The sequence below is a fragment of the Rhizoctonia solani genome, chromosome 1, assembly GCF_016906535.1.
Source record: "Rhizoctonia solani chromosome 1, complete sequence".
In the NCBI taxonomy this organism is placed as follows: Eukaryota; Fungi; Basidiomycota; class Agaricomycetes; order Cantharellales; family Ceratobasidiaceae; genus Rhizoctonia; species Rhizoctonia solani.
In genome coordinates, this window is record NC_057370.1 from 343,985 (window position 1) to 359,333 (window position 15,349).

At 45.0% G+C, this 15,349-nt stretch overlaps 6 protein-coding genes across 6 annotated transcripts; 2 read left to right on the forward strand and 4 right to left on the reverse strand.

Moving 5' to 3' along the window:
* Window positions 1-469: 469 nt before the first annotated feature.
* Window positions 470-2,408, forward strand: RhiXN_03603 (beta-1,4-D-glucan cellobiohydrolase; the record flags this gene model as incomplete). Its single annotated transcript, XM_043323420.1, has 4 exons — window positions 470-1,309; window positions 1,375-2,172; window positions 2,221-2,265; window positions 2,319-2,408. The coding sequence occupies 4 exons, from the start codon at window positions 470-472 to the stop codon at window positions 2,406-2,408; spliced, it is 1,773 nt and encodes a 590-aa protein (XP_043175839.1).
* Window positions 2,409-4,488: 2,080 nt separating this feature from the next.
* On the forward strand, window positions 4,489-5,150 carry RhiXN_03604 (uncharacterized protein; the record flags this gene model as incomplete). The annotated part of the gene is made up of 3 exons (XM_043323421.1): window positions 4,489-4,809; window positions 4,864-5,012; window positions 5,069-5,150. 3 exons carry the CDS (start codon window positions 4,489-4,491, stop codon window positions 5,148-5,150), a joined length of 552 nt encoding a protein of 183 aa, XP_043175840.1.
* A 1,492-nt stretch (window positions 5,151-6,642) lies between these two features.
* RhiXN_03605 (uncharacterized protein) lies at window positions 6,643-7,378 on the reverse strand (the record flags this gene model as incomplete). Its single annotated transcript, XM_043323422.1, has 4 exons — window positions 6,643-6,721; window positions 6,768-6,916; window positions 6,974-7,131; window positions 7,195-7,378. The coding sequence occupies 4 exons, from the start codon at window positions 7,376-7,378 to the stop codon at window positions 6,643-6,645; spliced, it is 570 nt and encodes a 189-aa protein (XP_043175841.1).
* A 1,581-nt stretch (window positions 7,379-8,959) lies between these two features.
* RhiXN_03606 (aconitate hydratase) lies at window positions 8,960-9,399 on the reverse strand (the record flags this gene model as incomplete). Its single annotated transcript, XM_043323423.1, has 2 exons — window positions 8,960-9,169; window positions 9,268-9,399. The coding sequence occupies 2 exons, from the start codon at window positions 9,397-9,399 to the stop codon at window positions 8,960-8,962; spliced, it is 342 nt and encodes a 113-aa protein (XP_043175842.1).
* Window positions 9,400-11,201: 1,802 nt separating this feature from the next.
* RhiXN_03607 (Reverse transcriptase) lies at window positions 11,202-13,712 on the reverse strand (the record flags this gene model as incomplete). The annotated part of the gene is made up of 3 exons (XM_043323424.1): window positions 11,202-13,268; window positions 13,338-13,601; window positions 13,656-13,712. 3 exons carry the CDS (start codon window positions 13,710-13,712, stop codon window positions 11,202-11,204), a joined length of 2,388 nt encoding a protein of 795 aa, XP_043175843.1.
* A 113-nt stretch (window positions 13,713-13,825) lies between these two features.
* On the reverse strand, window positions 13,826-14,881 carry RhiXN_03608 (integrase core domain protein; the record flags this gene model as incomplete). The annotated part of the gene is made up of 1 exon (XM_043323425.1): window positions 13,826-14,881. The coding sequence occupies one exon, from the start codon at window positions 14,879-14,881 to the stop codon at window positions 13,826-13,828; it is 1,056 nt and encodes a 351-aa protein (XP_043175844.1).
* Between the last annotated feature and the right edge of the window lie 468 nt (window positions 14,882-15,349).

A 15,349-nucleotide genomic window follows, 5' to 3' on the forward strand; every position in this document is an offset into this window, starting at 1 on the left:
GATGGACAATGTTATTTTTGGTCTGCGTTCACTGATCCTATGATCACTCGATCGAGGTTTAGTGCCACACATGATAAGTGGCCCGAGTTTGAGCCGATATCACTATCCAAGCCATGTGAGTGTCTCCGTCGTTTTCGCACCCAAATGACTTAGATTGTATTTCAGCAGACCAGTCTCAGAAGTTTCCTCTGGTTTGATTGTCTTCGTGGACGCCATCGCCTTATAATCGGCTTTCCTTCGGACAAATCCTTCGTATACGGGCTCGCTCTCTCTCCAGCCTCTCCCACTAACTCGTGATAGACTTGGTGAAATTCAATATGAAGAAGGTTGTACCTTCATCAATTGCGGGTTGAAGGAAGCTGATCCGCAGCAAAGGAAGGGATCAAGATGCTATTTCCGGTAAGAGTATTTATATCATAATTCAAGAAATTTCTACTTATGGTGCCAACTTAATTTAGTCACACCGAGCATGAATTATTCTATTTTTGAAAAAATAACGTTCGAGTCTCGTGCTTGGCTATCCCAGTATTGTGCCGCTACACGTCCCACTAGCATTCCTTTCGAGCTGCAGGTGATCCTCAGCCCCAGGCAGCAACACCACCGTCGACGCCGGGAATTCACCGCTCAAGCTGACTATATAAACTTTGCTTTCCGTTATCATCAATACATCACCTCGAGCTTTCAATATTTCGACCAGATGAACACTGCTATTTTTTTGTCTCTTGCCCTGCTTGGCTCCGTACGAGCACAACAGGCCGGAACGGCCACCGCCGAAACCCACCCTTCGCTACCCTGGCAGAAATGCACCAAGTCCGGCGGTTGCGTCACGCAGTCCTCAGGCAAAATCGTCCTCGATTCCAACTGGCGCTGGGTTCATACGACTAGCGGCTACACCAACTGTTATACCGGTAACACCTGGGACTCGACACTTTGCCCCGACCCTACAACCTGTGCCTCAAACTGCGCTCTTGACGGTGCGGACTACAGCGGTACCTATGGCATTACGACCAACGGCAACGCTCTCACTCTCAAATTTGTTACCAAGACGTCGACGACCAATGTTGGCTCGCGCGTCTACCTTCTCGCGGACGACTCCAACTACCAGATGTTCAAACTCAAGAACCAAGAATTCACATTCGACGCCGATGTCTCTAATCTTCCCTGTGGGCTCAACGGCGCGTTGTATTTTTCCGAAATGTCTGCCGATGGCGGTATGTCCGAGTATCCGGGTAACAAGGCGGGCGCAAAGTACGGAACCGGCTATTGCGACGCGCAGTGCCCCAAGGACATCAAGTTTATCAACGGAGAGGTGCGTTTGATTTGTGGATTTTTTTTTAATTATTTTTACTGAACTGACAATAACACGATAACCAGGGGAACGTTCTCGACTGGACTCCTTCCAATGATGTCAACGCCGGAACGGGTCGGTACGGCACCTGCTGCAATGAGATGGACGTTTGGGAGGCCAACGCAGTTTCAACCGCATATACCCCCCACCCATGCACCGTAACCGGCCAAACCCGCTGCTCAGGAACCGACTGCTCATCTGGGTATTGCGATCCCGCTGGGTGTGATTTCAACTCTTACCGTATGGGGGTCAATAACTTCTACGGCCAAGGCTCCGGTTACAGCGTAGATACTACCAAGAAGATAACCGTAGTCACTCAGTTTATCACCACCGACGGAACTGCTACCGGCGCCCTCTCCGAGATCCGTCGCTTGTACGTCCAGGATGGCAAAGTTATTCAGAACTCCAAGACCAACATTTCCGGAATGTCCGCCTATGATTCTATCACTGAAGCGTTCTGCACCGCGCAGAAGACCGCGTTTAGTGATACCAATATATTTGCTTCTAAAGGTGGCTACACGAATATGGGCAAGGCTTTCGATAATGGAATGGTTCTGGTTATGTCCATCTGGGATGATCATGCGGCCAACATGTTGTGGCTTGATAGCAATTACCCTGTTGGTTCCGATGCTTCCAAGCCTGGTGTTGCCCGCGGCACATGTGCGACTACGTCGGGCGTTCCTTCGGATGTCGAGGCTAACAGCCCCAACGCATCAGTCACGTTCTCGAATATCAGGTTTGGTGATATTGACTCGACCTATAGCGGAAGCGCTACCACAACTACTGTTTCAACAGGAACCACGTCAACCACATCCGCTCCTCCTGTACGTTGTCCGGTATTACCTATAACCTTTTACTAATAATTCTTTCAGTCAACAACTTCTGCTACTTCAAGCGGAGCCGCACATTACGCCCAGGTCAGTGCTCCTCATGATCAGAATGTCTACAACTCTAAACTATGAAAATTTAGTGCGGAGGCATTGGCTGGACCGGTGCGACTACATGCGCATCTCCATATACGTGCACTGCTGTCAACTCGTACTACTATCAATGCTTGTAAAGTATGGGATACCAAGAGGTCCAACAACAACAGTCAGATAGTAAACTGGACCCAGGTGTAAATTTTAGTTTGACGAATGAACATTAAATTTCTTTTTCGGATTAGGCACAGGAAGCAGAACCGAATTGAGTCCGTCTCCTGTCCTAAATGAAAGTTCACAGTGTTTGGTTAAATGTCTTGGCACTCCATGTAGATTGGTTCGTTGATGAGGCTCCATATCCATGCAAAGGCTATAGGACATTTTTTCCCGAGATCAGCAAGATAAAACATCCTTAAAAGAATAACCACTTTTTGAAAGTTTTCCAGAATTCCATCACCGTGAGCTCAATCATGCGAATAACCTCACAAGGCTAGAGACAGGTTGGCTCGCCTCCGTCACAATAGACTAACAACGAGTGCAACTGCATGGTTACAATACATATAGCATATACCCACCGTGTACCTAGAGCAATTCTGAGGAAAGCTTACTTCCATGTATACTACCGGGCACAACAGGGTTGGATTTTTGTATTTATTTGATAGCTGTCTCTGCCGTTTGCCCTTTTGCCCGGACAAGCTCAGCCAAGAAGCTTCCAGCCACGCTTGCTCGGTCATTAGGTGCCCGATGCCTCTCATGGCTACCCAGCTATTAAGTCTAAAAGATCCAAGATACCTAGCATGGTTAGATTTTAAGCCTTTCGCTTTTTAGCGGGCTACGGAAATATTTCGAAACGCCCCCCACGATGGAAGACAGGTCTTGTGCCAACCAATCAATCGAAGATCGGCGCTATGCTCAGAAGTCGTAGAGCTTTTATTTATCAAAACAATACCACTCAAATCTTTTCGGTAAGTTCGGTAATGGAATTACTATAACGACAACTGTTGACGATATTAGTCACGGTACCTTGTTTAGAGTGGCATAAATGTGGTTAAGTATAGTCTATATGATTTCAGCGTTCTAAATTGACACAAATTACCTAAAATCACTTGAATGTAGACAGGGTATGATAGTCTCCTCATGTCGTATTCCATATGTGGTCGCACTGGTCGTGCAAACCGCCCACTGTGTAGGTCACAGATATAAATTTTCTAAATTTGGAAACTAGAACCTACACCTTATAGACAGGGTATTGGCGAAATTTGAATGATGCTTCGGTAAGTCTGCATTGACATCTTGCTCCTAAGCGATATCCAACGCCAGTCTCTTGACTTGTAAATGTGGATATGTGGCGAAATCTGGATGCGATGGGTATTTCCTTCACTTTGGGGGTTCTCGTGAACCTTGACGAGTGTTCGATTTTAGCCACCCTGTCAATTCTAACGAAATATCTCTAAACGTGCGAGTTTTCTAAAATCACGTTTGGCAAAGACCGACGCCCCAGATTTGTAGGACCATGGGACGCAACTTAACGCGACAGCGCTCGAACAACAAGAGCCCAGTTCTCTGCCTTCGAGAATTGGGAAGACTTATAAATACTCACAACTTCCAGACCCATCATAAGGGTACAACGACTCGAGCGCAGGGAGATAGAAGCAGTATGTGAGCCACTGTACAAGGTTGTAATGCTGAAAATCAGTGCATGTGTTTAAGTGAGAATTGAGCTGAAATCAAGATCAATACATACTGATTTAGGTATCAATTCTTTCATAGTCTGATTCATGTTGATGGAGGCATACTAACATTGTAATTTTCAGACCATATCCTACTGAAAAAAGGAATCTTTTACTCATGTACTAATTTTCAGGATCTTATCACACCACAGTGTAGCCAACCCATCAAATAAGCCACTACTCCGCATCTTCTTTCGCCAGCATTGCGCCTTGCCGGCGGTGTTGTTCGATTGTTAAAAGAGGCTTGCCGATACGGGTCCGAAGCTACGTTCTTCTATCTCGGCGCTTCGTTTCTTTCAACTATTCAACCCAGAAGCATGTGCCTCGGCGGCAAATTCAAATGTCTGGGATTAACATAGATATATCTGGACCGGCGACACCGCTAGTTGTTACAATAAACGTCTTTCATCCCTCACTCTTTCATTCACACTCATTACAGTCACCTAACTTGATCATGCCTATTTTCAGTCGCCTGATCAGTCTATTATTTATGTTCTTTTATTTCGCTCTCATTATCCTCGCTCTTCCTACCCCCGGTACTGGCCACAGTGAACAGAGTAGTCACTTGCAGTTTTCATATACCGCACCTGATAAAGTCCTCGACCTTCTGGTTGATTTGAAGACAAAAATTAAGGATCAAATGGAGCTAGTTGCGGAAGCCAAGTCATATTCTCAAGTTAGAGCTCAGGTCGAGGTGGTCGTTGCTCATTTAGAGGCATGCAGTAAGGCTATAATCGCTGCTGGTAACCAGAACAGCATTAATGGGCCTATCAGCCCGGAAATCGCAAGCAACGCGGCTGACATTATCTCCGTGAGTCATGTATTTAATTTATCTATTAAAGCTCCCCTTACAGTATTCTTGTAGATCATTGTTCAAGCATGCCTTGAAGTGTCCCTTAGGTTAGGCTGGTTCTTGGTATTTGGGATATTCTCCCAAATCGATATCTGCTTGAAGGAATTGATTAACAGTTTGGGATCATGCGGTGAGGGCCTAGTCTCTAGCGTCGCTATGTTGTAAGTTTTTTAGGTGACCCATTTTGAAGATGAACCTAAGAATATTTTGTCTTCAGCGTCGCATCAACGTGCACGCAGCTATTGATCAGCTTAAACTTTAATCAAACTATGACAGCCTTGTCTATCAACGACCTTTGAATGATGTACATGTAGCAATGCACGCGCGGACTATACCCCTCTTTCCATTATACCAGATTTATAGAGCTCAGTTTTCCTATAGGTGCTGTTCTACCTCAGAATTAATACCATTTCGTACCCATGGTTGTATCACATGACCTTATACTTTACTTTAAATTTTGAATTCATCATCTGCCTACTCGTCGGCGTAGGCCACGAGGCCCAGACTGGTAAAGTTTGGAGAACCCCCGCGGATGCAAAGCAGCGAGGGTGGACCGGGGGCGCCCGATCGCGAGACTGGCTCCCGGGGTGGGGGGGCCCAAACCACCTCACGTAGCCTTATAGGATGGTGGGCGGGATTAAAAAAGAATACGTAAAGGTGTGCCGCGGCACTCGGTGTGTGCGAGGCCAGACAGTGGAGGAAGTCGGACGCAAGTCGACACAGTATGAAGCAGTCACGTTTATGAATCCCAAGAAAGTAGTCACGTGACTCGCTACACGCTCCGGCTAAGTCTCCGTTTTGCGTCTCCGCAGGCTTCGTCGCAAAAACGTCCAGGCTCAAGAAATACAGTCAGCTATCGCTCCATGCTCCTTTTGAAGAGCTTCATTAACATTTGGTTAATATGATGGGCTGGATTCTCGGTTCCAGCCACTCAGATTGGCGCTGATGAAGGAGTATGAAACTAAAATGGACCGTGGCCATTCGTTGATCTTTTCACCTTTGTTGAAACCATTGACATTTCTATGTTTATATTTTGTCAAAGACCATTATAATAACTCGAATACCTGTATGCCTGTTCATGTGACGGTTTTATATATAGATCTACTAAAACAATAGCGAGGGCTATATGCGAACTGGGCCAACCGCTCACAAATAATCATTGAGCCACAAGCGTCATATAACGCGCTTGCACCCGTCTGTGCTTTCCGCATATGAGCTAACCGAAATTTTTCCCTTAGACCTCAGTCCGCTACAACGGAGACGAAGCTGAGGTATATAGTACATGCTTTCTGTCTGTTTCTTCATATCGTCTCACAGTACCCGATGGATATTTTACATTTAGCTTTGCTACATCTGCGTTTATCATATTATCATATATAGGTGTAAACTTAGCGTCTCGATAACGTTGAATTTAGATCTCCACTGGCAGCCTAATATTCGTATATCCCCCAACCGGGTTATACCACAAGTAAGGTACTCGTCCACTTATTTATCCCTAATCGGGTAACCCCACCCAACGTCATCGTTCACTGTCGAAGTTAATGCACGACTTCATGGGGAAATGGTCTTTAGATATGCTGGAAATAGGTTTCAACTATCCCCTTCGCGGTATCTAGCACAGGATGTGAGACCACTAATATCCAATAAGAAAGCCACTCAAGATGATAAAATTATATAGCCTATGTCACAAATCGTCGAGCCCCGATCCAAAAACATATGTTTCTACTCAATGGTTACAACAGCTAAGGATACCAAATAGACAAAATGGCCCGTGGTCATATATGGGAACACTTAGAGTCCAAGTCCAAGAACACCAAGGCAGAGCTTGAGCTGAACTTGAGCTAAAAGTCCAACAGTAACAGAAAGAATGCTGAAAACAAATTAGATGAATATAAACAACGCAGATCAAAACCCACCTCTTTGCAATGAGACCAACAATACCAGCAATGCAGATATCAAGGTTAACAAGGAGAGTTTTGATGACAACGTCAACACCGGCAAAGATCTCAATGCAGACATTCAACCCAAACTTGAGGGAAACAGCAAGACAAGCGCGGACAATGAGCTAAAATAAGGTAGTTGAATGTGGTTGAAAGAATGAAGACTATGCGCATGAACTCACGGTAATGAGACCAGCAATGCATGCAACAATTTGAGCTTTAGCCTCGGCCGCAACCACAACGCCGGCTCCAATCTTGAGCAGGTCGTCTGAGCACCCTGTCAAAATATTGATTAGGAGGGCGACCTGTGCTTTGAGGTCGACCAAAGTGCCGCATGCAACTGTCAGGCAGAACAAACGTTAAGTTCTGAGTTACAGCGATTGGTAAAAATGTAGGTACTCACTTATAGCTCTAATACAAGCTTCAAAGTCTATCAGAATCTTGCTAATGGCCAGAGAGTAGGCATCGCTGCCATTGCAGGATAAGGGTGCACTACCGAGGAATCCAGTCATTGGGAGTGCATTTGCAAAATAGCCGAGCGAGAGAACGACAACGGCGAGTCCGGTGAGCTGGGTGAAGGAAGGCATTTTAAAGAGAGTAGTGGTAGTAAAGAAAGTGGAGAGTGGTTGGAGCACTGAAGGTAAGAGGGTTTTGAGAGGTGATACTGGCTTCGAGATTGAGACGTGCCTTTTATATACTCTCAGACGGCAGACTTGATTCAAACCCACAACCTTTACCCCTGTGCGACGCCTCTGTTCCCCACAAAACGGCTGACCGAGGTTCAGCAAATAAGGGTTTGGCATGGCCCCGGCGCTTCTCAAACATAAGGTTATGGCGGAAAAGACGGGAGAACCAAAACCAAGTGTATGAAACGTGGGGTGATCATTGAGACTATTTGACAATCACTGTCTCCTGCAACAAAATGACATTATCACTAGTCGTCCACACGTATCGTTGATCTGGAACTGATGTGAAGGCAAATATAAGGTCTCGCTTGAAGGCCACAATTCGAAATTATCGAAATGAAGCATTGGGAGTATCAGTAGTGCGTCAGTCAACCAGGAACTGACATACGAAAACGCAGCTTTGTACTTATGATGCCACGCCAGGGATGTGAATGTTGGTTTGGAAAATTTGTTATTCTGGGCGTTGATAGAATATGGATTTTGCCGCTCGGGAGTTAGCTCTAATTAGATCGTACCGTAGAATCAGTCGGTGACGGCGCGGCCTAACTCTAACCAGTCTAGAACTAGACTCTCCAGCCTCAAGCTTACCAGAGGGCGGGAATACATAATTATTGAATGAGACCGGAGCCGGGTAGACCTAAATCTGGTGATAGCCTATTATTGCAAAGTATCTCAACTTTGGCTGCCCTGGCCCATACGAATAAGATACCTTCAAGCTGGTTCTGCAAAAATAATCGTTGTCGAGAAACTCCTCGCGACCAGATCTCTGTGGTTGCAACCGACTCATTACGTGATGATAAGATCTGTATAAGCCTCCCCTCCCCCCCCAAAAAAAAACAAAGGCAGCACCTTCGTTAACAATGTTTTTGTCCTCGCACCTATGAATTAGAGTTCTCCCGCTGGTCGAAATTGACATGTATAGTAGGGTTGGATGAACACCGTACAAACCATAAAGCTATTCATAATACGCATATAAGAGTGTCACCATTCATTATGTGTAGCTGTTACCACGAAAATTTAAAAAGCAAACCCTTATTGTTCAGCACGAGTTGTAGTCAACTTTTGTAACCCTAGGATACATCAACGTCCAGTTCGAATGGTGACCTGAAATATCGCTACACCATTACACCATGCCACATGACAGCAAAGACAATTGGGCTCTTCGCCGCCCCATAGTCATTGAACCTAAATGAATATTGATTTCTCCCAATATCTGACTAGGGATATTTCGTGGGGCAAAATTACTGCATAATTGGAAGGTTAAGTGCCTATACAGATTCCTGACGCAACCGTCTTCCCCTCTTCAGGGTCTCGTCTCATGGATGCCGAGAGAATTATTCTTAGTATCTTTTTGGGAGTATATGATACAGAACCTGTACACTGCCACTCTTGTTGGTTTAACAGCGAAACAACCAAACAGGAGACCCGTTACGCGAGCCGCGTTGACAAATACAGACAATCAGCGCCAGCCAATAGGCGTCATCAGAGCGCTGGGAGCCGGCGACGCGCGCATCTTGGCCCCGTGGCGAGTTCCAGCCACCTCGTACGTAGCCCGTATCCTGCTGTACGGTGTCCTAAGTAGAACTCGTTCAGCCCACGAAGTATGTCCTCGTGGAGTGCCCCTATGACAGCCTGAGCGACCGGGACGAAGACAGTTGGGTCCCACATCTCGTTCCGAGCACTCTCCGCCTTCTGCTCGACAACCTGTTAGCTACACACATACAGAACCCGAATCAAAGTTTTTTTTTTAAAAAAAAACAAATAAAATCAATCGTCGAAACTGGACTCACCTTCTTTCGCCATACGCATGTATCACTGTCGATGCCATACTTGACGCATAGGCGCCGCAGCTCCTCGGGTACTAGATTGTCGTCGTACGGGGCCGTCGTGTCGACCTTCCCCGCGAACCCAAGTCCACCCATGGGCGGTATATTGCGTAGGGCCCTTTGTACGAACGACTCACCCGAGGTTGTGAGGGCAGTGTCAATCCTCACCCGACCATGCGAGACCCGGTAGATAGCCAGTAGCGAATAAGCATTTTCACCCCTTTACCATAGGTCAAACGAGGCTACGAATGGGACTAACCGCAAGTATGATATAGTGTACGAGTATGAGTCCGACCCTTGTCCGCTTGGCGTCACCGAGCGAGGGCTTGAAAGCCTCTATGTAGTCAAAGAGTTCGCTAGATATATCTGTGTAAATGTATGAATGTGTGTGAGTGTGTGAATGCATGGGTGTACGAGTGTATGGATGTAGAGGTACAAAGGAGTTGAGACCTGACCCCCCTTTTCATGTACATCCCTATCCCAGCATGTCTTGCCCTTTCGACTCGTCGATCATCCTTACTGCACGTGAAGCCGGGGAGCGAGAGCACTAAAGGGTTGAAGTATAAAAATGATCTATTTACCTAGGTGCCTACAATATCTGGCGCATTATTTCTTGTATCACTTCAGCTCACAATAACAAGTGCATATCGCCCGAGTGGTGGCCACAAGTACTTAATGGAAAGTGGTAATGATCATCCAAAACACTAGACGTAGTCACATGACCGCGCTTATTGATAGTAAGGAATGAGACCGAATCAGGATGAGGTCGAACTGATTGGAACTTATTAGTTATGTCAAATGTATTGCATAATATCGCGATTCTCAATCTCTAATGACGTTTAAAATAGGCTCAATCTTAAAACCCATTTATGAACTAGTTTATAACTCTCGATGAGTTTCTAACCAAACCTTAAATCTGATCCAAGTCATTTAATAAAAGTATCACATCCCTTTCGGAAATGTTGTGGGGTTAGATTTTTTACTCCACTGGTTGTTTGGTGACTTTGTCCGCGGAACCCACCGCACGTGAGTCGCCACCCTGATATCGGTACCAGACAGATGTGCTCTTCGATGGCACACTAGACCGAACAAATGCATATATCGAACATCAACCTCTGTTGGGATCGCCCGGGAAGCCCAGCGCATTCAGCAACGCGCCGCCTCTCCTTCAAGCGCCGGTGAGCGATGCGCGCACGTATCTCAGGTATTCTGTTACGCGTTGATGGCATTGTGAAGCGTCTGGAGTGACCACAAGACTCGACACTCGAGTGGAGTAAGTACTCGAGTGGAGCAGGTACTCATATGGGTGGCAACTCACGTGCGGTACGTTCCGCGGACAAAGTCACCAAATAACCGGTTGAGTAAAAGATAGAATCCCACAACATTTTCGAAAGGACTGTAATGTCAATAGAAGAAAACAAGTGTAGTGAGGACAAAGTTTAAAGGCTTTAGTGTCAAAGAACCTTAAGTACAGAAAACTCGACTAATGATTTTATGGATCTTCATTTCTAGTTTTATCTCTGTGTGTCTTCCGGGTTCACATTGTAGGATTGACAAAATCCAGAAGTGATATGGAATTTTTGTGTTTTCTTGATGTTGGAATGTAAAATAGATATATCGTATAATATACCTACTATGTCGCTTCTCAGCGTGTGCAGTGAAGACCGTGTCCAACACACGGTAGTATCGATAATAAGGTAACTTGTTGGCTATGGAACATGTATCTACATAGAGTCTTTTATATATGCTACTAGAGTCACTATATGCGAGTCACTAACAAAGTCATTAATTCGAGTCACATGAGTCATTCATTTATCAGTCGTTCCATCTTATTGTTCTTTAGTAATTGTGCTCGTTATATTACTAATTATTCAACACTCCCCCTTGAGCGCGAGTTACTAATTAATCCATTGGTTTGCGTAGGCGATGTATTCGCGTTCTTGCCAGATTTGGAAATCTTGGCGGCGATCGGACTTTGAACAGTGATCTTCGATCATCATCTTTGCTGATGGCATTTGAATAGCGTAGCCGGATTTGGAGTTATTGGAGTTGAAATCAGATTCTGAATGATTATTCAAAATCTGCGATTGGAGAGTTGAGAATAATGGGTACGGCAGTGCTTTTGTGAATATATTGGCCCAATTATCGTTTGATCTGATGTAATTAATAATGACATTACCATTGTTGGCAACGTTGCAAGCAAAATTGAATTTAATATCAATATGTTTGGGACGTGGATCAGCAAGCGGGTCAGAGAAGGTCGCAATGAGACCTTGGTTGTCGTTAAAGACGATTGTCGGTGTATCAAGCTCGTAGCCCAGTCCTCGCAAGTTTTGTTGTGTCGTAAGAGTTGCGACGATAGCTTCAGATACTGCATAAAATTTGGCTTCTTTAGTTGAGAGCGCAACCGAGTGTTGGCGCTTTGAAGCCCAAGCGATCGCTCCCCCTGCAAGCATAACAACATATCCAGATTGGGATTTTTGTTCGCCGTCGTAGTCAGAACCCCAGTTAGCGTCGGCAAAAGTATATTCAATAAATTTTTGACGTCCATTGTAAGTAATGCCGTTGTTGGCCGAGTTTGCTAGATATACGATAAGATGTTTGATCGCGTTCAAGTGAGGTTTGGTGAAGAAATGGTTGGCAGAGGATAAGAGCGATACAGTAAACGCAATTTCGGGACGGACAGTAAGTGCGGGCCATAGCAAGGCACCCATAGCCGTAGCATAGAAGCTAAGAGCGGCTGGGTCGGTGACTCTGGGACCGCGTTTCAGACCATGCGTGGCTGATATCGGGTCGCGTTTTGGGGCTGCTTTCTCAAGTCCGAATCGTATGGCCAGTTGTCTGATGTAGTCTGGCATCAATATCTTAAGAGTTTGCTTGCTTTGGTTATAATCTACCTTCATGCCCATGAAATGTTGTATTTGACCTAAGTCTTGAGATGGAAATATCGCCATAATTTCTGATTTAACGGTTTCAAGTACTTTGGCGGTCGCGCACACCATAAGATCATCGACGTAAATGCCAAGATACGTGTAAGATTTGATTTGTGGGTTATACTCCCCCTCGCGATCGTTGGAGTACTCTTCGCAACAAAAAACGCAAGGTTCAGTAGGGTGTGGGACATAGCCAATCAAGCAAAGTTGCTCTGAGTACGCTATATTGAACATTCTTGGCAATTGTTTAAGCCCATAAACAGCCTTATGAAGGCGCATTACAAACTTATCACGCGGGTAATTGGGATGTTCGTATCCGGGGGGCATTTCCATGTAAATTTCTTCATCGAGCGGGGCATTAAGAAAAGCCGATTGAACGTCGATTTGATGAATTTTGAGGTTTTGTTTTACAGCGGCAGCCATTGTAGTGCAAATAATATCGAGTGACGGAGTGGGTGAGTTGGTAAAATTGTAATTTTTACCCGGCTGCTGCGTAAAACCTTTTGCGACGATTCGAACCTTGTATGTATGCGGCTTCCCTTGCTTGTCATGCTTAATTGTGAATACGAGACGCAAGTCAACGACTAAAGAGTTGTCTCCTGGGCGTTGCGCGAAGCTCCAGACGCCTTTGTCCCAAAAGGTATTGATTTCCTTATTAAATGCGGGCATCCAGAGCAGCCAATCAGGGCTGGCGCGAGCCTCTTCAAACGTCGTGGGGATTGCACTTTGTCCTTTGGGACCGAGTAAAAAGGTTTCATGCGTGATTGTAGATAGCAGCATCTTAAGATTAGAAGCATAATTAAATACTTCATTGCCAAACTCGGGTTGCACAGGGTTAACAAAGGGACGTAAGTCATCAAAGAGGGAGTTTATATCGATTTTGGGTGCATATATGCGGTCATAAGGTGACGCGCGACAAGCGTGGCTAGATGGGAAACTGGGAATAGCGCCGCGAGAGCGGGCGGGGACAATGCGTCCTACAAAAGTTGGTTTATCATTCCCCTTATCAAAGATAGGGACGAATTTGTGTGTCTGATGTTTCGGGTACGGCCATCCAAAGTTATTAGTTACTCGATTTTGCAAAGTATTATAATTAGTTACCTTTTGCATCAATGTAACTAGCTCGCCAGTTGATTTTTGCCAATTTCTTATATTGAATGCCTCTTCCTTAAGCTTGGGAGATAATTCCTTCTTTGGGTATAAAATTGTTTTGTCGCCCGAGTCGCTACTCTTGGTGTTGGCCAGGTCGTCATCTGACTCAACGGACATCTCGCGGTATTGCCGCTTGCCTTCAAGGTCCATTCCCTGCAGCTTGGCAATGAGACAGCCAATCTGTTTGGGGAATTTTCCGGAGTCTGTATTAAGCTGAAAAAATGGAATTTTAGAGCCGGTCGATTGAGTAGATTGTTTTTGGCTCACTATATTGTTGGACCCGACGCAAACTGGATTGAGACGCGTAGCCTGAGCTGAAGACATTGGTGGATAAGATAAGGTAGTACTGAGACTCAAAGTAGAGAGACCTTGAGTTATGGGTTTGGTCTCTTCAATTTTTAATGATTTTATATCGACTTCTGGTTTGTCTTTGGTCTCTATATGCGGTACCTCAAAATGCGAGGTTGTATGCGTCGTAATTTCTTTGGCGACACGGGCTTCAAAGGTTGAACAATAGGATTGGTGGGTATATGCACGCTCTTTTTTGTTTCCTCATATGGATTTGGGGTTAAATCCTCTTCTGGATTGTTTAAGTCTCCCCAATGTTCGATATCTCTTGTTGATACCCAATCTTCTTCACTCGATTCTTGCGGCTTAAGCATTGTTTCGGCATTTTTCGGGAAGTACACATTACGCAAATGTAGTACTTGTCTTCCTCCGTCTAAAATGTATCGGTAACTGTTCCCTTGATTCTCCGCAATGCCTACAAACCGGGCCGGTTTTGTCTTTGGGTCTAATTTTCCACGCGATCCAGATTGATCTAGGATTTGGACCAGTGCGCCGAACTTGTATAACGTAACGATATTTGGTTTCTTTCCATAAAAGGCTTCATACGGTGTAATTAATTTTCCGTTAATATATGTTGGCGTGCGATTCTTCAGAAAACACGCATATGCGGTGCTTTCTTGCCACCAGGAAGGCGGAGCTTCCGCCTCAAACATCATACATCGTTTGTGGTCAAATAAAGTGCGATTAAGCCTTTTGGCTATACCATTTTGTGCCGGTGAATAGGGCGCGGTTGTCCGCAAGATTGTGCCCTTACTCTCAAGATATTCTTGAAAGTCCTTATGTACGAACTCTTTTCCATTATCGACTTGTAGCATCTTGATTGCAGCGTTATGTTGAGTTTCTAAAAACTTCTTGAATAATTTGTAGTACGCAAAAGCCTCATTCTTCTGTTGCATAAAATATATCTTCGTGTAACGCGTCGATACGTCTGTAAATGAGACGTAATAATAATTGCCTTGAAGCGATTGCGTTCGAACCGGTCCTGCAACGTCCAAAACGACTAAATCGCCTATTTTGGTATATTGGGTAAGCAATTGCTTAATAACCGGCTTTTGTCCCAATTTGCCTTTTATGCATGACTGGCAATTGAACCTGTCGTTATCGTCTGAAATTTCCATCCCTTCGACTAATTTCTCCTTTGCCATTTTCTTTATCATATCTGTATTTATATGGCCAAGAATATTATGCCATTCTTGTATTGTATGTAGGGTAAATACCCTTTCTCGTTTTGTGGGTGTGCACGCAATCTTGTAAAGGCCGCCCGAACCTATGTCGGAGATTTTCCGGCCATGAAAGACAAGCTCTTCATTAAGCATCGCCTTAACTCCCAGTTTGTTCATTGATATTTCTATTTTAGGATTATTTTTCGTGACTAGGGGGACGGACAATAGGTTTGTTGGTGCTTCAGGGATGTACGTTACGTTCGATAATTTTAATGTCTTCTCGTTTGTTCTTTTCCCTTTATGATACGTTGGTTGTACTACTAGATCGACTTTCCCAATATATTCATATGTGCCGGCTGAATTCACGCCGTCGACTGTACCGTTGACCTTCTGTAAGTTGTACATAATCGACTTATCGTTGCATACATGCGTAGTAGCCCCTGAATCGGC